Here is a 23,945-nt window from a genome sequence, read left to right as displayed (position 1 = left end):
TGACAGTTTAGATTTAATAAAATTGTTTTTTACAGGATTTAGCTCTACACTACCTTGTAACGTGAATGACACAGCCTCTTTTTGAAAACCTTATGGAGTCATAATGCTGGCTTGAAAAAAGCATAGGTCTTCTTGACATCTTCCTATTGTGCTGTAAAACCATGCAGTGATATGCACATCCCGTAATATTTAGTCACTTGGAGGCTTAAGTTCAAATGCATCTTTTCTGTCTCATTTGAACAATTCATTCAAGAATGAAATCATATCACCCTAAGACTCACTGATAATATGCATATTCCTCTATATAGCCTGACATATAAAAAGAAATCCTCTTAAGTTAGGTGCCTGAAACGCACAGATAGACTTATTTGATAAATGCATTACCTGTAGTGGTCTTTGAATTAGGTCAGTGGAATTTGGACGGAAAAGGGAAAAAGTAGGAAATGCAAGACAGTGATCTCCAACTTAACACTCATTCTTTGAAAGAGCATTTCTGTTGCTGACAACAAATTATTTTCTTTTATAGTTTGTCTTTTCTTAAGAATCAGTCATTTTGTTACTACAATCCATCATAAACCAGCCTATTTGTTTGATTACATCCATATATTTTTAGTGTTTACTATGGAATGACATGAACTGTGATAACAGCCTTGAAAGAACAGAGAAAATCTGGGTTACGTGTGAGCACTGATGGACAGCAATCTCAGCCATGGAGGAAAAATAGTTTTGTCCTACTTTCTGAGCAGATGAGAATTAGAGAGAGAATGAGCAACTTCTAATTTTAGGGCAATATTTTCACCCAGGGAGAACTCAGAAAAACATATTAAGCTTTGGCACATGGAGGATGTGTCCATGGAGGCAAAGACCATCCTGAGCAACTCTTGACACTTTACAAAAATAAAAAGTTACCATTGTTTATACACTAATTAAAATAAGAAGAAAACTATAGGATTTCAAGAACACTGTAGGATGCACAGTTATGTCTCATTGGCTCTGAGACTACATCAGCTGCCCAGGTACTTGCTCAGATTTCAGTACACAGAGGTACATGGACCTGTAGCCATTCAATCATTCACTTTGCAGCCCATCTTCCTGTCTAGCTACCTGTCACAGACACACACACAGCAATTCCCCCCCACCATGAGGAATGAAGGGGAAAACGAAATACAGAAGCTATGTTGAACATTTATTTTTGCAAACATATATTATTAATCTAGAAGAAAAATAGCTTAAGGTCATTGTAGATAATATAATTACTGCTGTAGTGACAGGGCAAGGAAGCTCAGTGGGTTTACAGCCACACAATGTCCATGTACTTTAATAAAAACTCCTTGTGCTGTTTTTGTAAACTCAGCCAAGGACCTACTTGTTGCTTAAGCAAAACTCTCTCATGCTTCAGTGTAAAAATAAAAACTTAGCAAATTATGCTAGCTAAGAGCAAATGAAGGTGAAAGCATTGCATATTCGGAAAATACCTCTAGCCGCAATGTGTCTATGAGCTAGTGATTTGAAAAATCACTACTTCCAGTTTCCTTGGGAAGTCAGTAGGTTTTTCTATTTCCTACTTTTTTGTGCACTATTAACAAGCTTGAATCAGCTGAGATGAACTACACTGGAAACATCAGGAAACTAAGCAAACAGCCCATTGAGTCTTTAAAATAACCTGTAGCTATTTAATGCTGAACACAAATGACTGTGTGAACTTGGTGCACTAAGGGACTTTGATAAACAGAATTCCTATTTTCCTTGTGCTTAGGGAAATCATTGCAGCGTTTAGACTGTTATAAGTCAGGCACTTATCCAAAATGACTGACACCTTGGAAGTTATTGCCAGCCTTAGCTATGAATGTCATTGGTTTCTTGGGTCATGTCAAATCCTCCCCATACTGTTACAAACAGTTCATTTATTTCCTGAAGATGCATAGAATGTGCAATATTTGATTTTAAAATCTGGATATAGCTTGCAACAGATAGCTTAACTGTAACATAAGATACAAATTCAGGTTATCTCTGGCAAAATATATGGATTTTGACTTGAAGCAGCATCAGAGAAGGGAGCAGAAACTGGATTGGTGATGGCATTGAGAGCGGAAGACGAAAAGTAGTAAGGATTGTAATGATTTGATGTAAGGATTTTTTCCACCCTATGGATGCTAGTAGTTCTTTGACTGAGGAGTTCATTTTATCTGTACGCTAACCAGAGCCAGGAAAGCTGACCACGCTGTGTTTGTGGCAGTTAGCAGTGTCTGACATTTCTGTGGAAGGCGTGAAGCTGATGAGAGGTGCCCTGAGCTGAAAGCATGATGTCCTGTGCACGGTGGGCAGGTGAGGGGCTGAGTGATGCTCTCCTGCCATAACTGCCACCTCTTCCTACCTGATGCACCCAACTTTCTCCTTGTTTTTCCGCAGATGCATCAGCACCGCCCGAGCTCTCCCAGTTTGTTCACACCTGAAGAAAGGACGGTCGCTGCTTGGCTGTTAAACAGACGTTAACTTCAAGCAGAACCGTGCCCCTCGGCCACCACAGGTGGGCCAGGGCCGGGCCACCGCGCACGTCCCGGGGGAGGGGGGGGGGGGGGGGGGCGCACCCAGGAGAGGCTCTCCTGCCGCGGGCACCGGAGGACGGGAGGGATGTCCCGGCCTCAGCCCGGTACCGGCTCCTGGTGGCCGGGGGCAGAGCCGCCGCTGGCTGCCCGGTAGCCCAGCAGGGACCGGGAGCCCCCTCGCAGAGCGCTGGGGCCGCTGCGGGCAGAGGTGGCACCCGCCGGTAAAGGCGAGTGGAAGTGCAGGAGAGCCACCAGGTCCTGGAGCGGATCGCCTGCCGGTCTCGCTCCAAATGCATGTTACCTGGGTTTAATTAGGATTGCACAACATTCCCTGTCTGGGTACATGCACAGGCTAGGCTCCGTAGGTATGCACACACGCATGGTACTGCATCCTCTACATTCCCAGCTAGTCTTCATTCATATGTATGCTGCTATTAAATATTTGATTAAAGGTTGAACGCTAAGGCACATCTGTTATATTTTTTAATGTACGAGCCTTAAAATAGACTGTTTTGTGAGAGCAAGTGTCTAAAGAAAACCGGTGCTGCCTCCCCCCAGCCGCGCAGCCTCCCCCCCAAATAATAATAACGCTGCAGATTGTAGAAGGATTTGAGTCTGCAGCAGGAGAGAAAGGGATTAGGGCGAGAGCACTGCAAGTTAAATTGTGCTGCATATAAAAAATGGGCGGATTGGTCTCTAGATGAGAGCTTGGTACCACCTTCCTTTCTAAAATAAAATCTCTCTGGCATGAAGTCACAGCCTATTTCACATCCGGTTTACCCTGGGACGTATTACTACTGTCTTGGTAAAGAGAAAGCTTTTGTTGTACCGCGGCGATCGGAATATTGGGAAGAGGAATTCGGGTGCTGCGCCCGGAGCAGCGGAGCGGCGGCAATGGCCGAGGCGGAGTGAGCGGCGGAGCGGGAGACGCGCAGCCTCCGCGCGGGCGGGCGGGCAGAGCCGGGCAGCTGCGCCGCGGACCCGCGCCCGAGGGGCTCCGGTAAGGGCGGCCGCTCGCTCGCACCCCGCGCACGCAGCCCGGCACTCAGACGGACGCGCAGACACACACTCGCACCCCTCCGGGCGCTCCCGGCTGCGGGCTCCGCGTCCAGGCGCGCAGGCAGCTCCTCTCCCCTCTCCGCAGGTACCGCCGGGTCGGTGGGATTTTTATTCCCTATCCCTCCAGCTTGAAAATCCGCAGCGATCGATGGGCATTGTAATTTGTCTTATTTATTTATTTTTTAGCGTGGACTGATTTCCACCGGTCGCTTGGGAAAGGGTTTTTTGGGGGGTTGGGGCTCTTTTTTTTCCCCCTTTTTCCCCCTCCGCGGGAGGCGGTGGGAGGGGTGGCTTTCTCGGGGTGAGGGGGAAATACAAAGTTGAAATGCAGGGAGGAAAACAAGTCTCGATTTGTGCCTCAGAGATGGGCAAATCTCCCACCGGGACTCAAAACTGCATCAAAATGTTTCCTTCTTCCCCCTGTTTTTGTTTTTAATTCTTCCCTTTTTTAATTTTTTTTTCTCCCTCTTCCTTTTTTTTTTTTTTTTTTTTTTTTTTTTTTCCCCTTTTCCAGCGGGCGCTGCTGACATTCTCCCAAAACGTGGATCTTTCTCCCATTTTGAATGGGAACACCCGAGCTGGTTCCCCAGGCGGTGCGGGTAGTTGGAGGCCAGGGGTTGGGGGGCTGTGGGGGTCCAACACTCCTTTAAAGTCTTTGCTAACATTTGGTTTTTCTAGCTGCAAGAAACTTTCCTTCTCCAGGATTTATATCGCCTGTATGGGTCTATTGAAGCGGGGGGTGGTGAAGGGAGGGGGGCAAGTGTGGAGCTCAACAGATCAAGATAGTTGGGAATAATTCACTTTCCGTTCTTTATGCCGAGGAGCCTTTTGCAAAGGCAGAAGTTAGCAGGACCGGGAGAAGGCGATTTTTGAAGCTACAGATGTTGTCTTTCCCTTTGTAAGGGGGCTGGTTACAGGGCAAGTTGAGATGCAGTCTCGTCCCTGAAGATCTTTATCCACACTTCCCAGTCACAGCCAGCTCTTTGCTACCCAGTGAGATTAGCTCAGCTCCACTCCGTGCTTATCTGCCGATCATTTGGCTATAAACGCATTAATTATATCTCATTGCTTACATGCCGCTTTGTAATGATATTTTATTGATTTAAATTGTCCCTGAGAGCGTGCAGTGAATTGGGGTAGCTTTATTTAAAGGTACAACAACATTTGTACGTACAGTGCTTTGCTTTCTCAGGCATTTAAAAAAAACCCAATTCATCCAATACAGGCTTCCTATTTTGTTGCCCTTTTTAATGTAATGAATACTAAAAATCATCTGGATTCCAGCACACAGATAAGTAAAGGGACCTGCAGCATCTCCCAGGCAATCAGCTGAATCTGGAACACCAGTTCCACAAATACCAGTTAACTTTGTATTTTATGGTTTATTAGAAAGTGAAAGAAACCCAAGTTGTGTTACTTTTTATTCAAAGGTAAATGAGAGTAACTCAGGGAAGTCTGGAGGGAGGACTGGAAGGGATGAGAAGGCTGCTAATGCAAAACCATTTCCTAGCAGCAGAGACTGGTAGAGAGGTAGATGTGTGTAGGTTGTCAGCACATGGTTTCATTATGAATCGTGCCCTTTAGCCCAACAAAAATATTAGTGTGCATATGCAGCAGGAGATCAGAGAGTCAGAATCTGATTGTTTTACTCCTGCTCTGATGCCACTATTTCAGGGAAGAGTAGTAATATCTGTAAGAAGTCGCTTCCGCCACATCAAAGCAAAGCAGTGGCCGTGAGGGAAGTGCCGCTCTCTCCCCAGTCACACTACCACACACTGACACCTTCCAAGAGGTTTGGAAGTATTCAGGCTGGTTCAAGCCAAACACAAACCAGTTACACTTGGTTATCTAGAAATGTTATGGAGGCTCCTTGTCACATTTTCAACATAGGAGGGAACTGACTAAGAATTGGTGCAGAGTTTGGGCACAGCAGCTTTAACTCATAACTGGTTCTGTTTAAATTCAAGAATAATACAAATAGGAATACGCCCTTACCGCAAAATAAATCCCACCCTAAGCCTCTTTCTGAAAGTAAAAGGTAAATGAGAACAGCCAAGGCCATGCTCTCTTATTCTGGATGACAGGAGCTGTAGTATTGTGAGGTCATTGCTTGACATCAAATTATTCTGCAAAAGTGTCCTAAATTGGACATTTTTTCACAGTACCTGTTTTAATGCAGGGGATGTTGATGTTTATTTTCCTTCTAGTTTCAGAGCCCACCATGAAGAGATTCCTGGTGCTTTGTGACTGCCTCTGGGCCTGGAGCCTCCTCCTGAATGCACTGACTGAAAGAAGGTGGGGAGATGTTTTTTAATGCACTAACATATTTTTGGAACATTTAACTTAATACAGCAGCATGAGACAAATACTGCATGGGCTGCACTACTACTATGTGTACTGGGGGAGGTTAATCCCTATTCAAATCCCAGCTAAATATAACCAAAGGAAGTCTGAAAGAAAACTACAATTTGTTTGCATAACATCGCTTTTTCAATATTGTGAAGAAAAAAAGCAAAGCCTTTCTGAAACAAATTGAAATACCTCTTAAACACCTGTGCAATCCTTTTTACTCTGATAATGACTGCTCAGAAATACAAGTTTCCTTAGAGGAAAAAAAAAAAAAAGTGTAATCAAGTCCTTTTTTAAACCTTATTTAAATGCTATTTAGTAACTTTATTGTCCCTGCAAGAAGAGGCAAAACTTTTACTTGTTTGTTAGTCAGGATTGTGTCCTAACTTAGTAGCTGGTTTTGCAAATCTGAAGTAGACCATCCTGGTGAAGGGAGACTGCTTGGATGAAGGAGAATTTGTAAGCTCAAACCCCGTAAGAGTCTGTGTTTGAAAGACCATGCTGCACTGAATGTGTATGGAATATACGTTGAAATCATAATCTAAAACCAGCATCAGTATTAAGAACAATGTATAATTACACAACACCTCACCTAACAACTAGTAAGTTAACTAAAGATTGTCAAGGAGTTTAGAGTACACTTGAAGTACTCTCAGCAATTCAGAATTCAATAAAGATGTTTAAGATGCATAGGTATATTTCTGTATTTTAAAAATATTAAAGTCCAGTCAATAATGTTACCTAATAACAAAAAGCACTAGAAATTTCATATTGCCAACAGCGACCCCGAAAAGGTGTATTTGTGCCTTGACCTCCATAGTGTCTCCTTATGCATTTGCAGCTCTAGATAAACTTACCTTCTGGCTAGCTTGGAGATTTTAGATAGAGTGGGGTGGGCAAAGGTTCATCTGTACATGCATTTCCTCTAAAAATAAAAGAATAAAATCAGGTGATTCATGTAACAATTGCTGCATTGAATAAACATGGCACTTTAGAAGCAATACCTTAATTTTGATAATGTATTAAGAAAAGTGAGATTCTAAGTATTTGTGAAGTACTTCATTTGGCCCAGCTAGAGAATTTTGTGGAAACATGTTTATTATATAGATATGTGTACATATAGATATACATGTGCAAATGTATTTATTATATATTTAAGGTATTCATGTGCATTTTTAAAGTGAGAATTTAACTGCATTGGACTAGTATTTAAAAATTATATGGCGTGTCACTATTATAATGACCTGTAGATGGAGTTAGTGCACAGTTTTTTTATTATACTGTGGTTTAATATGAAAACACGATCGCTTGCAGTCACCTTTCTCTCAAAATGCACACACCTTACATGAAATATATCTGTTTTTAAAACCATTGTGTCATAGTAACTTCCCTTGCCTATTCTTCTGGAGTGCTGTTAATCCTTTAAGATAAAAGAGAATGATGAATTAGAAGTGTCTGTGATACAGAAAGATGCAGCCTTCCCATATCATTCTTCTTGTCGTAAAAAGCAGCACTAGGACTATTTTAATATATGTGTTTTGAATGAAAAATCACAATCCCTCTGGAGTTACAGTTCACTTTGTATGTACACAAATGTTCAGATTCTTCCTGTTGTGACCATATGTCAGTTAAAACCAGCCCTAAGGGTGCTTTTTACCTCTGACAAAATGGTGGGAAGAACAGGTAAGGGTACTGACAAATGTGACACCAAGAATGGAAGCGGTATACTTTGTTGCATCCTTGCCGAGTACACTGCCACCAGTCCATCTTCCTGATGCCTTTTCTGCAAACATGCTCATTTATTTACCATTACAATTTCTGAAGTCTTTTTGTATCCTTTGCCACCTTAATTCTGACGACCTTCTACTATCCTTGAGATATGTATGTACAGCAGCTTGTTTATTGACAATGAGTGTTAATGTAAGTTTTAATCCAGTGAAAAGACCTGTGTTGCAGTTCTACATCAGGCGTATGAGGAATGATCCTTTGAAAGATAATGCTTACTGGAGACAGCAGGAGAACTTGTTATTTGGTAACATATAGGAAACGTAAAAGAAAAAGAAATATTAATGGCTGTGACTTAAAATTCAACTGTATGTATGAAAAATAAATATAAATCAACCCTTTTTAAAGCCAAATTATATGATATGGCTAGAGGAGATTAATAGTATCTGTTAAAAGATTTTGTCTCTTCATTAGAAACAGTGTTCTATATGCATTAAAATCCCTGAATATTGTTCTCTACAAAGTCACACCCTACTGAAATAAAACAAAAGTTAGCAAAACTTCTGGGAGTGTCTGTTCTGAAACTTGGTTAAATTTGTAGTGTTACGTATTCAAACCTGTATTGCAAAATAGCCTGGAAGCATTTCCAGAGCACCTATATTAAGGTTATCTTTTCTCCTTCTCTCTGTATTAAATACAAGTGGATCAGACATGTGATATATAAATTATGTTTGATGAAGCTTAACAGAAAATAATTTTGTAGGTATTTCAATAGAACAAAATAATTCTGTGTAACAGTATATTCCTCATAAGATGGCCTTTGCTGGTTAGAACAGGAACAACTAGCAGAGCACTGAGAGCCGCAGATCACCGTAGTTGTATGGATAACAAGCTGCCCAATGGAAGGATCAATTCTGTGACCAGACACAATCTTAACAACGGGTTTTGGCACTCTACTAGCTATACAGTTCAGTAGCAATGTGTGAGACAAATTGATGTTTTGGAAAGCAGTGGTTTTGCTTTTGGTCATGGTGACTACACAGGTTTATAATGGCAGTATTCCCAGCAATGAATGAAAAAACAATACTGGGTTTGGCTTTAAGACAACAGTAATCTATGATTAAGAGAATCATCTATGACAAGTAAAGGTTTCAGATTTAAGGAAAAGGTTGATTCTGATGTAATCTACAGCAGACAGAAACCACAAAGCCCAAGGATTCCATTCCATTTCTATTGATGAAAATAAGATTTTGGTAGCTGAGCTCCAAGAGCTCAATCTGATCTTTGTTCAAGTGAAATTTTAGGACCCTTGCCTGAGTTAGAGATACACATTAGGGATCCGTAAGTGAAGCTTGATAGATGTAAGAGATTTCCGTATCAACAGATGGTTTTGTTACACATTTGTAAGGAAAAGTTGGAGGTATTCCTCCAAATCTAATTGCTAAAGGAAAATGGGAAATGAAATAAAGTTATATATTGAAAATGAACGCTCACTTGACTGACTTCTATATTCATAAGGTAGGCATCTCTGTATTTGTTTTATCTTTATTCTAGAGTTTATTTCAGTACTTAAGTGTCAATGTTCTAAATTATTGTATCATTCTTTGTATGCAAACCCTTTATAACTATTATGAATTAAACACGTTATCTTTTGCTGACAAATGAGCCTTTTCCTGAGGAACACACAGAACATTATAACATTAATGAATAATGAGATGAACACTGAGGAACTGACATTCCATTTGCTCACTGTTTATAGAGAGGCGCTGATTTTCAAGGATTTTACAAAAAATGTACAATTTAAGAAGAAAATGTTTCAGTGAAGGAACCCTATAAAGTACTACAATATTGTTTTAGGGGGGAGATATTGTGAACGTAAACCCTGTATAAGCAAGATTAAACAGAGTTTTGAATTGCTTTGTAAGCTTATTGGTGAATTACTGTTTTTCAGTCTTCATGGTTCTGTATTTCAGCTATGGACAAACCTCATCACAAGATGAACTTAAAGACAATACCACAGTATTTACCAGAATATTGGATCGTCTGCTGGATGGCTATGATAACCGCTTGAGACCAGGACTGGGAGGTGTGTTGTATTATAATTTTATATAAGGTTATGTGTTAGGTAAAACAATGCTATTTTCCTATTATATACTTATTTCAGTTCTGTTTCTATATACACTTAAAATAATGCTGACATGCAGTATCCATCTTTTCAAAAATGCCATGCTTTCTATATCTTTCACATACTTGATTTTGTTACACTTATACCCCAAACAAGAAAATGGTTCACGATTCAAGAAGACCTCTGAATATGTATTAAAATTGTGTGAAGAATAAAATATAATAAAATATAACCTGTAACCTGACAAATGACAAGTTTATGAATCAGGCCTAAATAGCACATCTATCTATGACTACCTTCATGAGAGGATTTTTAGAAGTGAAAGCATCAATCAGCCTTAGCCATAAAAGTCTCAGAGAAGTTTATAAGATTTTTTTTTCTACTTAGGTATGTCAGCATTTGTTTCTCTAACATTTTGTCTTCACAGCTTGATAAAAATGTCTTTTTTCTTCTGCTCTTGGTGCTGAATCCATAAAAAGGTATAAAACCACATAGCAATTCCATCTTTCTAAAACCTTGTTATGAAGGTATTGTCTTTATCAGCATCCCTGTGTTTCCTCTGATTTGTTCTGCTCTGACAAAATCCCCAAACTAGGTCTTAAAAGCTTGTTTTTCACAGACGTGAAAGTTCTGAACATAGAAGCACAAACCTGTCTTTCTGGTGCATGGAAAAGTTGGATTTATTTCTTTCAGATTTTTTTTTTCTTTCCTTTTGGATTCTTCAGTTAAAATAAAACAGAGCAACCCACCCCACAAAGTATAGTTCAACCATATAATAGCTCTCAGAGGAACTTCATTATAAGAAGAACAGGGTATTACCTTAGAATTTTTATACCATCTCCTGAGGATGAAATAGAAGATAATTAAGGGTAAGCTTATTCTATGGTTTAAGGCTATCACCTTGCAACAGTTCTTGAATTGTGAGCCAACTTCTTCAATGGTTTGACTTCACTGACTTCAAGGAATGGCCAAAGATAAAATTTTGTTCATAAAATTAATGCATTTTAAAATGTGTTGGTCTAAGTTTTTGTGTGCAATTTCAGATAAAACACAACAAAATAAGAATCACTTTTTACTTTTATCTACCAGTACTTTTGCCTGCTTACTTGTAAACACTTGGACTAGTTCAGAAATAAATGCTCCTTAATCTTTGATTAATGCAACTGTACAGTTCAGTCAGCTACTGTATCATAGTAAATAAACATAGCAGAGAAGGCCATAAATAAATGAAACTTTATAAACTGTGTAGAGTCTGGTACATGTCTACAGGAAAATTTTGAGCATACGATGATTTCTTATATGAGTTTTGTAGCTATTATGTTTTGTTGAACTGTTACTAGAAAAGCAAACAAAGGGAGCTGCAGGGAAACGATTTTCTCTCATTCTCTGGATTACAGATTAGAGACCTAAGGACATCGATACAGAGTCTTACATATGTCTATCTATATTTCTGAAGCCAGACTGGAAGGGTGTACTGGGAGAACGGGTCTGCACCCTCCATGAAAGGATCACCCAGTCCAGCTAAAATTTGATCATGAGAGCGAGATTGTTTAATGCAACTGCTTCTATAGGAGGAACTGTGTCTCTTCACAAATTTTAATAGCCATTTGCATCACTATCAGTTAAATGCAAAAATGAGTGGAGCATGGGAAATATGGGATCGAGGGAAGGCAGTGTTGGAATAATTTCTCTAACCAAAGGTTAGAGAAGTTTAAATAATCTTTGCATCCCTCCCTTTTTGAATTGTGCTGCAAAATTATAGTTTCATGGTGTCAGTTCAACAGAGTAAATTTAATTTATCTGTTATAAAACATCCCCCATCTGTTCAAATTGTGGGTAGTAAATTAATGGTTAAAATAAAATACAGTAAGAAGTAGCTTTAGTCTTTTAAGTGTTAAATAATGTGTTATTGAAAAGACATAAATTATATATTTCAGACACTAGGGACAAACATCTAGGCCTATGCTTTCAATTCTGGTACCAATTTATAATTAAAGGGTTTGCTCAGGAATTTTGAAATTCACCTCTGAAAAACCTTCTTGCTGAGGTGTCTAAATATGAGCTAAGAACCTCAAGATGACTCAGTTCTGACACATTTGATTTAGACACTTGGTATAATGGGGAAATATATTCTGAAATGTTCCTTATGGAAAAATATCTAGTGAGAAATCTAAATCAATATATCAAATAAAGCAATGTTTTTGAGTTGGAAGTTCAATAGCCTTCAGTTGTAGCATGATCTGTTGCTGGAAATGTTAAAATTAAATGTAAAAGTGCTGATTTCATTTTTCTTCCCAACATCAGTGATGTCTTAAATATTTCAGTCAGAACATGATTTTTATCTACTCTAAAGAGAAAGTTAAGAAAAGCACAAATATAGTACCATGTTTAGATATATGTAATTAGGTCTAATTCATTCCATATTAATTGTGACATGGCTATCAGAGAATTTAAGATATTAGAGACATTCATACATATGTGTTCTATTAATGAATTTTACACTGTTAGGCACCAGTAAGTTGTACCTACTGGTGTAATCATCTGTGTACCACCGATTACACCACAACACTCTTGCAGTTATCCAGAAATACCTATCCTATGTCTTCATACGCCTTCATCAACAATAGATGAAGTACCACATTGCATGGTACAGTCACTTTCTTCTACAGAAAGGGGCATACTGCAGAAAACTGTTTATCCCTGTAGGACCTCTCCTTCTTTAGTGCAGCTTTTAAAATATATACGCCTACAGAAAACAGAATTCTATGCATGAAACAGAAAAGAGAACCAATTTCTCTCTTTCCCACCTATGGAAGAAAAAGTAAATGACAGTTTTTTCAGTCAGTTTGTTTCTCTTCCCTTGTGTTTATGCATGAAGAATTCAGTGACAAAATGGTATGTTTACTGAAAAATTGTATTGAACTGTGAAAGGGGTTTGATCTTGATATGGTTCTCCTTACTTATAAGAGTAATTTCCTTCTTTTTGAAATAAGTGCCACGATATTTCTCTATCTTAAGTTTGCAAACTTATTAGTGTGATGAACAGATTCATAGCTTGAAATAAATATCCTGGTGAGGCAGATGAGGCACCATGAAGCCAGAAACAAGATCCTGAAGAGATCTCATTACAAAGTTGGAGCTATAGCACATACTCATTGGGAAGCCAGGTTAAAAGGTGGAGCATTAAGATAATGAAAAGTTTAGAGGTGCTGAATTTTGAATCACTCTTTCAGTATGCATGGAATCAGTGTTAGATTAATATTAAATCCTTCCTTTCCTTTTTTCAGATCTTCTTTTGGGGTATTACTTCAAAAGGAAAAATAAAACATGCATATGCTCCATTAAAGGTTATGGGAATAAAAATTATTATTGTTCAGATAACCCGGTAAGGCCATATCTGAAATTAACTGAGTAGCTCTGAGCATTTTGCTGTTAAACAGAGGTCATTTCTTATTAACAAGAATAAATAAATAAATAAAGGAGTAGGTGACCCACAGTCAAAAGTTACAGTGATTGAATATGCTCATTATTTTAAAAATGGCATTGTAGCTAAAATTAATCTGATTTTTCTTTAAAAGAAACACACAGCATTATGTTACACATTGGCACATTTACACCTCCTATCAATAATTATTGATATAAATTATGTTATTTAGATGTTTGCCTCCTTCATATGTGGGCATAGTCACTTAGTCAGACATTGCCAGGAAATAGCATCTGTTATACCCATCCATAAACACGGACAAATAACTACATTTACAGTTATTTGTGCCTGGAAAATAAAACTTTAAAAATGAATGTAAAAATGTTCTGGATCATACTAGATGACAACTATTAACTCTATGAGAAGATAATAATTTACAAAAAGCAAGGAGGAGGAATTGCAGAGAGTAAAATATTGAAGCTGAAAAAGGAGGAAATCATGTTAGACATTAAGGGAAAAAATGAACAGTGAAGTCATTTAGGTAATAGCATAATTTTCTGTGGGAAATATCTGGATCCTGGAACCTGAGGTGATAAAAATATCCTGAATAATAAAGATGCTGTTCTCTTTTCAAATACACAATCCTGAACAAAATAAAGGATCAGATTGTACTGGGAAGGAGTTAAATAAGTAGGAAATTTCACCTCAGTGTTTGGTGACCTCTCCTAGTAAGCTACTATATTTAGAGTGGGAGTTTAAAAGACTCGAAACAAAAAAATGGTGGGAAAAACAAGTTCTTCAGATAAATGGCTATGCCATTGCCTTTTGTTGTGGGTTGTCCTCATGTGGCTTCACCAGGCTTGCACAGGGCACGTTGGTTGTACTGTTGCTGAGATTTATAAACATGAAATCAGGTGCAGTTACAGATTTTTTTTTAAGGTTATCACCTTTGCAGTGCACACATCTCCTCTCTAAAACTAAAGGATATCACGCAATCTGTGACCTTTCAATTGTAAATGTGGTTTATCCCTTCGAGACGGATTTTGTACTGGAAAGGTTGCTCAATACAGAACTAAGAGTGGGTTTGATAATGCAAACAAGAATCTTTTAAAATGAAACTCGCTTTTACAGTTTGGATGAATGCCTATTAGATCACCCCAAATAGATTATCAACATTACCTTAGTATTGAACAGAGTTATACTTGTTTTATGCTATCAGTAAAAGCTATTTGTTGACCTCTCCTGTGTGAAGTTTATCAAAATTCAGTGTGACTATTCTTAAGTGGAACATCAGCCTATCTTGGCAATTCATCGCTTCCAAAGAATGCTTATGTTTATAGTGATAAAAAAGAAACCTGACAGTATTATGTTAATTAGGTTTTAGAATTCAGTTTTACGAGATCATTATCTATAAATATAAACTTATCTCTTGGTGATTGAGGTCCAACTGGATATTGTTGGATTTCGACTTGTATATGGGCTAACTTAAATTTTAAGGAAAATAGAGGTTTTGTCTGCATGTATAATAAAAATTCAGTTAAACCTAAATGTTTCTACCCTAAATTAAAAGAGAGTCCTATACTGGACCTCCTACACATAATTCTTCAAGTAAAAAAGTACAAGATGCTATACTGAACTCCGTAAAAACTGAAAGGGCCAATTTTGGTCTTTTTGCCACTCTGTAGACACCACATTGATGTAAAGGCAATTGTAAAAAGGCATAGAAGACCCTAGGAAAATTGATCTAATATAAGGACAGAGGTAGGAGGGATATGAACAGCTCTGAGCTGTTAACTGGCATGGGGAGAGCTGCCATGACACTGCACAGCTCAGTGCAAGTCAGCAAACCCTTGACTGCAGCACAGACTACAGCAGGTAATCATAGGACAGCACACAATTCTCCCTTTTGGTTTCTCCTTTTACAAATGCGGCAGCACAAAATCCTTGTGAGTGTATTTGTTGTGGTTTGTAAACCAAAATAACATCATAGGATGCAGCCAGGGTGATTAGTCTACGTGACTTTTTCCAGCAGTAATAGAGTACGCTATATAGGCATCCAAATTCCTCTCCTTCAAAACCATAGGAGAAGTCTTTTCCATTTTAATAACTGTAGCACACACACCAAACATGCAGCAGGAACATGTGCGTTACCAAATGAGATGGAATTAATTTAAACCACTAAAATATGCAATTCAAATAAGCCTTATGCTCAAATACCAGCAGGTCTGAAAGGGAAACAGTTAATATATACTTTCCTATGATAAATAGGCTCATTTCCTGCCTTTTAAATAAATCTGTATTTCTTATTTTTGTTCTCAATTTGTAATCCAATCACAATTCTAGCACTAATGAGCTCCCTGGGAGTTTAAATCAAAATATTTATTGTTATTAATGTTGAGAGTTTAAGTTAGTCTAGCATCATTAGCAAAACACAGTATTTGTAAACAGTAAAATTACAGTAGTTGACATTGACTGCTGTTTTCATAGCTCTATGTGGATCAATTGCCTGAGGCCGTGTTCCAGAGTGCCAAGGTGTGGTAATCAGTTGCTATTTTACTGAACCCTATGGTTGTCTTATAGTAAAATTAGCAAGTCATTAATTTCCTTGTTTTCTTTTTTTACTGGAATTGTTACATTTTCTACAGATATCTCTGTATTACTTAGTCCTGGTTCATGAGGTAGATTTTGTAATCAAGAGACAGTTTAGCTTGTCTTTACAGCCAGTGGATTTATCCTTAGCAGTGAGATCAGCTGCTGACCTGAGCTTGTTTTGTTCAATGATTTATAATTTTCTCTTGTTCTTAAGGATATTGTGAAGGTTTTGACCATAGCTCAGGATCTGAGGCTCCTGAAAAAATGCATCCTGGGCATTTGAAGTACAGTTTAAGCCCTCCCATGCTAATCAAGCTGCAGAATGAACATGGTTAACCTTGATTCTAAATATAAATCCCAACTGTATGAGTAAACACATGTCCTGTACAAGGTTGACTCACAACTTTTGAAGCCCTTAACAAAGCACAGTTGAATCATCTAACTAGTAAAACAGTAAACATAAATCTCAAAACTTCCATACGGCTTTGGAGGGGCTAATCCTTTCCTGTGTGTTCATACACAATTTTTCACTGCTCTTGATACAGAGGTACATATCAAAGAAAAAAATAAATCATTTGGTGATGTGTACAGTGGCTTTATCTGCATTTGAAGGAACTGGGATTAGATGCTCTGTGAAAGTTTAATCAGTATGAAGAAAACACAATCTCTTCTGAGTTCACAGTCTGAATTTTCTATTATTACTTATGTCATACAAGCCACTTAAAATATCTTCAATTGTATACAGAAATGAAAGGCATCACTCATTTTTCCACTCCCTTAAAAATCTTACGTCTTACTGCCAACGTCTTTGGTTTCCATTTTGTGCTCTCAGAGTGATTGACCATATGTCTCCAAAAGCTAGAATTCATAATATGCCACTGATTCAAACAGCATATTCTTTGTTTGTGCAAGGTAAATCAGTTAGTTATGTTATATTAGAGGCTCACTCAGAGCTGAGACTCTCAAGTTTACACCACTGAAGGATGATGGATTGTGCCTGAGGATCTAGTATCTTTCTCTCTCCTAATCACACTGGTGCCTCCATTGAAAGGAGATGGAGAGGCAGGCAGGCAGGATGAAAGGTCTTTAAAAAAAGTAATTTGAGTTTCACTTTTCATGATGTAAAATGTTAATAGGTTTCATGATATTATTAGTTTCTCGGTCTAAAGAAAAGGTGATTCAGTAGCTGGAACTTAAAAAGAATCCATTCAGCAATGTTCTACTGGACCTTGTGAAATCTCAATGTCCTTTTTCTGCCAGCTGTTTCAGACAAGATCATAGCCTCTTGAACTGTTGTTAAAGTGATAGGCAGAAGGAGAGGATACTTTTCTTCCAAGCCAAGCAATTTCTGGACAGCCATATGCTTCTTCCAGTAATAGAAGGTTAAATTCTCACTATGAACTTCTTTAAGATCAGAGCCAATTAGCTGTCAAGAGATTACTTAAATTTCTCTAAAGCTTACAAACAATGCTAAGGTCACACATTAATTTCACTGGTCAGCCAAGGAGGAAATTTTACCTATCTAATGCTTTTGTCAATAGTCACTGTATTTTGTGCACATCTCAGTCACAGATATAAAGCACAAAAACAATATTATCAGGCGATTCAGTCACAGTATAGTATTTTACTTTCTGTGATTATGTGTAGCACATCGGAAACTTCATCCTTTAACCTTTATAATGATTCCTGGAGATTACTTTGCTACCATCTAATTTTTGCATTAACTTACTAACAGAAAACATCTGCCATTCGGTGCATTACTAGAATGGCAGTAGAATCAGATCTGATATTATATCTTGATTATTGCTGTCTCATGAAAGGAGATATTTTACCGTATATATATCAAACACTTATATTAAACTGCTTACATATACATATTTAGAATTTGTAGACTTTTTTTAATGAAAGTAAAAAACCTGCATGTGTACTGTAGAACACTGATTCTCATTAGAACTTTTTCATCAGATACAGAAATGTATATTGTTACTGGCTGCTTAATCTTGATTCCTTATTTCACTTCTGTCAGAAGTTTCTTGTTAGATGGAACAAATCATATTTTAGCAGTCCAAAGACTTCTGAAATCAGAAGGTTGTATTATACTAGGTTTTAAATTCAGTTATTTTAAAATATTTAAATAGCATTTATATAGCTACATAGATGCATTTCTTAATCTTACAAAAATTTTTGCTTGATGACTTTTGCTTACTATACCTGTACTTCTCTGTAAGCCTTTTTTCTTTAGGATTACTTCTAATATTCTAAACTTCTCTCTCTATTTTTTTTTTTTTTTTTTAAGTTATTTGAGAATGTATCACTCCTTCCATATTTCAAATTTCTACTAAAAACTCCACGCTGGCTTGTACAGCTCTATAGTAAATTCATTCAGACCTACATCACTGTAAATTCTGAAAGCTGATGGGGTTAGCTGTTTGAATTTATGCCTCCAGTTGGTGTTACTCCCTGTGGCTATATTTAAATCAGTAGAGTGATTTTGATATATGCCATCCTGGGTGAATATTTCGTGATGTGTGGCCTAGAAAATACCTGGATGTTCCAAAGTGCGTGTAGCGGGGGAGGAAAGAAGAGGAAGAGGGAGGTTAAACTCCTGTGTTTCTCAAAGTGACTTTTAACAATAGATCAGCACCATTTTAGGTATCTCAGGCTCAGCATCTGTGACGACTAAAATCATTATATCCTTCTGAAGTGGACAAGGGCATTGTGCCATGGAACAAATGTATATCTTTGAAATCACAGAGAAGTCCAGCTTTATGGCATAGTCTACACATATAATCTGTGTTATGTACATGTTCTAGATTTCTGAATTATCATTTACACTAACCTATCATTGAGGCCTATTAAAAAAATTGGGTAGCTTGAGAAATTTACTGTTGTTAATGCCTGTATCAATTTAAAAACAATCTTGATCATTTACAAACTGTAATGTTTATACATAAGTGAAAAACTGTAGTAGATAAGTTTAGCTGATATTTATTTGGAAAGTTTTAACTCCTTTTTTTTGTTGCAGTTAAGGGCAGCGCTGTCATTTCTCACTCATGCCCAATAAAATATCTGTATGTTTTTACACACCTCAATGCATTATCTCTCTTTTTCTTCTATGTTCCTGCATCTCAATAAAAAAGACAAAATTCGTAAGCCCAGGGTTAGTTATTAGAGACCTTCATTCAGCTTCCCCAGAAACGCTTAGTACCCAATGAGACTTTTGAGTACTGTGTAAAATATATAGCACTGTTTATGTTAACAGACAAGAAGATTTAATGGTCAGAGTGGAAAGATTTACACAACGGCGGAGCTATGGCTGCTGCCCTTTGGCATCACAAGCCATGTCTCAAAAAGTTCTGTGTTCAAAACCACTGCAATAAAAAGATTGTTGCTGACAATACCGACTGTGAAATTACATCGAGAAGCAATAAATTACCAGGAACGTATTGTAGACCAATTTTAGAATGGCTAATGAAAGCCAATAATTTTTCTATTTATTGTGAGAATTTGTAGTGGTTAGATCTAATGAAGACTGTTGATAGGCACTCACTGTCCTAATTTCCTGCTTCATCAGAGCGTGTAACTGAAGTGAAGACTGACATCTTCGTCACCAGTTTTGGGCCTGTTTCAGACCATGATATGGTAAGTGATAGCCTATATATTTCTACAGCATTCATTGTGTCTTTTCTTTTTAATTTGGAGGATGAATGATCTATATGTAACTTTTTTACTCCTTTTAAGGCTGGGCCTTTATTAAACCCTGGATTCCAAAGTGCTGTCAGCTTTTATATGCAACGTTTCCTGCTAGTTGTGGCTGCATTTAAGTGCCCTGAAATTAGCAGCCTCATAGACTTTAATAAGTGTTTTAACAGACCTTCTATTTGCTACATAATATATTATGAAATGCATTAGGGTTTGGATACACATTCTTCTGAGAATGATTGCTCAGGTCCTTGCTGGTACATCACTGATCCAATTTGCTGAGAAAGATCATCATCTTAAAATGCAATTAACACTTATGCCTACAGTGTGACATTCATACAGTCTAACCTGTAGTTTTATATTAAAAGCTACTGATCAATGGGAAGTGACTTTCCTAGATCTTGGCTGCTGAAAGAGAGAAGATTAATGAGAAAATTAGTGTCACTTCTTCATGGAATAAATATTAAAAGCAAATTGCTAGATAACTGCAGGGAATGGAGAAGTTCAGAACACTGAATGAAGATGTTGTGAGCTCTGGTCTTAAGAGATATTAAAAATTGTGTGAAATTACGCATAAGGTACTTAATATTTTGCATATAAATGAGGTCTTCACAAATAGGTTGCTATTGACAGGGAAAGCCTGGTCTGCATTCACTAGTATCTGCTGGATTCTGTGTTGGGATGAATGCTGAAAGCATCCTCATTAATTTAAATGAAGAAAAGAAACCAGTTCAACCTTGTAGCGGGCTACAGTTAGCTAAATACATTCACCAAAATAAAAACAGGGGAAAAAAACACAAACCCAAAACAAAACAAAAAAACCCCAACAAACCCCCAACACATTATCACAGGAAAGGAAACAAGTTCCTTACCACAAAACTGTCAGTTGTATAATTCAAACAAAATCTGTAGACAGGCCTTAAATACCAGGTTACTACAAGTCTCTGACTACTCAAAACAATGTTAAGGGATGGAATAACAGAGAATAACTTTTACAAGGTAGTTTATTTTCCTGAATGAAATTTATGCAAAGACACCATTTTCCTGATTTCTTGGAAAATAGCATTTCTAAAACTACAGTCATATTTATAATTGTAACTGATGGCATGATATTTAAATGAGAAAGAATAGCTTGAGCGGCAGCACAAAAGTTCTGACCAGTCATTCTGCTGAGACTAACAATAGGCGGGTAATCCAGGGAAATAACTGCATTGGTGATTTGCCTTCTCAGCACATACATACAATACTGTCTAAGCAGTATATATACCATGAAGAATAAATAAATAAATAAATGATTTCTGCTTTTTTGTTCTATGATAATGTTGTGAAATTACCATGTCTTCTTATTACTCTAATTTTTACATTAAAAGAGGGCACATTCCTTGGATTAAAGACTGATAGAAACATCTGATATACACTATTTGTATTTGGTAAAACACCTCATCTTGCTTTCCCATTTCTGTGTCAAAACAGGTAACCAGTCACCACTGGACAAACTGGAAATTTCAAACAGTCTTGTGACAAATTTTTATCTTTCAACTTTAATTTAATAGTCTTTGAATTCAAACTGTAGCAGCTGTAGTTTGTAAGTGATCTGAGGCTGCTGCAGTTTTATAGAAACTTGCCTTTTCAGGATGGACCTCTTGTTAATTTCCTGAATATTAACGTTATTTAAAGTATTGGGCTGGATGCAGATGTTTATGAGAGATCAATGAAAAAAGAGTAATAAATATATGTGGGTGAATGTGTGCTCTGTATTAATATTTATTGGTGTTGTTTGCTGTAAGTCAGCTGGCTAAGCTATTGTTTGTTCTGCTGAATCATTTTTACTAGAAAACTCCAGTAACGAATAACAGTCTAATAAACAAATGGACATGGATGACATCCTACATGTAGACATAAGTTTTGAGTAACTGATAGGCCTGCTGAAGTACTTGGGACTACGTAATGTTTAGACTTCAGCAGCTACTCCTACTTTGTATTTTCAGGTGATTTAATTAGTAAGTAGAAGGTAAAGCTAATTTATCATTCCTAGGACAAACTGTTATTTGTATGGGATTTGAGTTTTAAGGAAGAATATAATACTGAAGCCAAAAATAATCTACTTTCAGAAATACGAATAGGCATATTAAAAAAAAAAACAAAACCCAAAACATTGACTTCAACTGTTATTCAGTGTAGCTGAATTACTGTACCATAAGCCATCACTACCTACAAAAATATTTGTAAAAAATAATTAGAAGCCCATACCATATGGCTCCTGCTTCTCAGTTAAACAGGAGAAAGAATTCATCATTCTCTCAATATAGCGTGCGACCAAGAAACATACAGGCAGGTGTTCATGTGCTTTGGAAACTAAGGAATTACAGAAGAGTATTTAGTATAAAACTCCTACTCACGTTTCCTAAAAAGTAATGTGTGTGCTGCCTACTCATGCTAACTCTTTTGCGTAAGGAAATAAGTGTGAAATCAGAGGCAGAGAGAGAAAGATAAAATTAAGGACTTGCAGAATATAAAGTTTATATTAATTCTTGTGTACATGTAGTGCAAATTTCTCTGTGCATACTACAGGTTGATTGTCAACACCGTCACTTGAGGGCTACCCCAAATTTGCTCCAGTGAGCAGATTTACAGTAAAGCGTAGCCTGGGCTGTGGGATTTGGTAAGAGAGAGGCCTCACACGCAGCTGTACTGGCACACTGGGGGAACGATGCGTTGCTGTCTAAGCCTGGGACTGATGGCTGGGAACTGGCAATGAGCTTTTCCAGCTGACACCATGTGTTATGAAACTACAGCCACAGTGAGACATCAGCATACCTAGAGACCATCTGTTTGCAGAACCCAATGAGGCAGCTATATAGATAGTAGGTTGATATATCAGGGAGTACATGGTGTTCCTACCCACTCTCAATACACTTTTTTAAGAGCAGCATAGACATAACCTGTTAATCTATAAAGAGAATGTCTTGGCTTGTTCTTAAACTTGTGAATAAAGTTAAAGAGGAAAAAAGCACTTTTAAAAATATCTTTTCCTGGAAGAACTTTGCAGGTTTTCAGGCATGCTCTCTCAGATGGTGGATTGGAGTAATCAACAGATACCTGGCTGTTCTCACATGACACACTTTTGTGAAATTTTTGATGTATAATATGTGGGATAAGAAGCATTTTAAAATTAACATTTTTTCACAAAGACTTTTTCTTTTTCCTAGTAAACCTTCATTCCCACTGCTTCTGTACTGCAAGCTCCTCAGGAATTTAATTTTATCTTACTACATTCCTGTACAGTTTCTGGGAAGAGATGTTATATGAGTAAATCAGAGAATATTTAAGTCAAAGTGTTGTAACCATTTAATATCATTCAAGTTACTGCCAAAGTGCAGACAGGAATCTTCTTTCTTTACCTGCACACTAAGGAATTAAGAGTCTCTACTGTGGAGAAGTTATCCTAAATTTCACCACGCTCATATATTTGTACATAGACCACTGCTATAGTACATGGCTTGGAAAAAATCCTTCTGTTCCTTTGTTCTGTGTGGCACCTTCCTGTAGAAGAAAGCCGTAATTGAAGTATCCAATGACTTAATCTTAAAGATCAGCTGTCTGTCAGGATTCATTTGAGGAGAATTATTGTATGTATTGAAGTGGGTAGTGAAAGCTAAGGAGCTGCGAAATCTCAGCCAAAATTAATTCATCCTCTATACTGCAACAGCCTGGGACAGAGAAAGATTCAGTCTGTGCCAGACATGACCTGTCAGCTACTTTTTAGCTGAGTTCTGTCTTATGCTGTCAGATCTCTCAGACTCCATGTTCTTTCCCAGCATACGAAACTTGTGTTCATATAAAGTGAAGAACCAGACTCCTTTCTCTCAACCTGTACCACCTCCCACTCAACTTCTTCTTTGCAGTTGAAAGAGATAAAAAGGGAATGGTTTACATGCACGCTGAAATGATGTCACCTTCTGGGCATGTCTTTTACCTTCCCAATGTGTATAGGGGGAAATTTTCCTTGGAGATAGTAAAATATGGAGAAAATCCAATATTTTAATGCCATCTACTGCCTTTTGAACCTCCTTCTCTGCTACTCTGCTGCACACCTGAGACAAGATTTTGCACACTGCTCAATCTAAAGCCTTGACCCAGCGAAATTCTTGAAGCAAGTAGTAGGCTGTAAGTGCACAACTGCTGTCACTGGAGCTGAACACATCTGGGCTCACTGAGCACATACTTAAAAAATGGAAATACAATTAACTATACACCCAAATGATTCACAGATACAGGATGTAAAGAAAAAAAAACCAAAACAGCAACAAGAAAAAAAAAAACAACTCCAAAACTCAAACAAACCTAAATCAAGAACACCCCATGGAACTACAATATTTCCTAGTCCACAAGAAATTTATTTAGCTATTTCATGCCCTAAAAC

At 37.6% G+C, this 23,945-nt stretch overlaps 1 protein-coding gene across 3 annotated transcripts in view; it reads left to right on the top strand.

Annotated features, from left to right (window-relative positions):
• Positions 1 to 3,362: 3,362 nt before the first annotated feature.
• GABRA1 (gamma-aminobutyric acid type A receptor subunit alpha1) overlaps positions 3,363 to 23,945 on the top strand; it is a 43,121-nt gene continuing 22,538 nt past the window's right edge. The window contains exons 1-4 of one of the 3 annotated variants that reach the window (XM_065690256.1): positions 3,363 to 3,546; positions 5,813 to 5,900; positions 9,653 to 9,765; positions 19,395 to 19,462. In XM_065690256.1, the coding sequence (XP_065546328.1) occupies positions 5,827 to 5,900; positions 9,653 to 9,765; positions 19,395 to 19,462 (255 nt within the window). In that variant the 5' untranslated portion in view covers positions 3,363 to 3,546; positions 5,813 to 5,826. The other 2 variants (XM_065690258.1, XM_065690257.1) reach the window with 2 other exon arrangements.

This window comes from Lathamus discolor, chromosome 10, assembly GCF_037157495.1.
Source record: "Lathamus discolor isolate bLatDis1 chromosome 10, bLatDis1.hap1, whole genome shotgun sequence".
In the NCBI taxonomy this organism is placed as follows: domain Eukaryota; kingdom Metazoa; phylum Chordata; class Aves; order Psittaciformes; family Psittacidae; genus Lathamus; species Lathamus discolor.
This window is presented reverse-complemented; position numbering and strand designations above follow the sequence as displayed.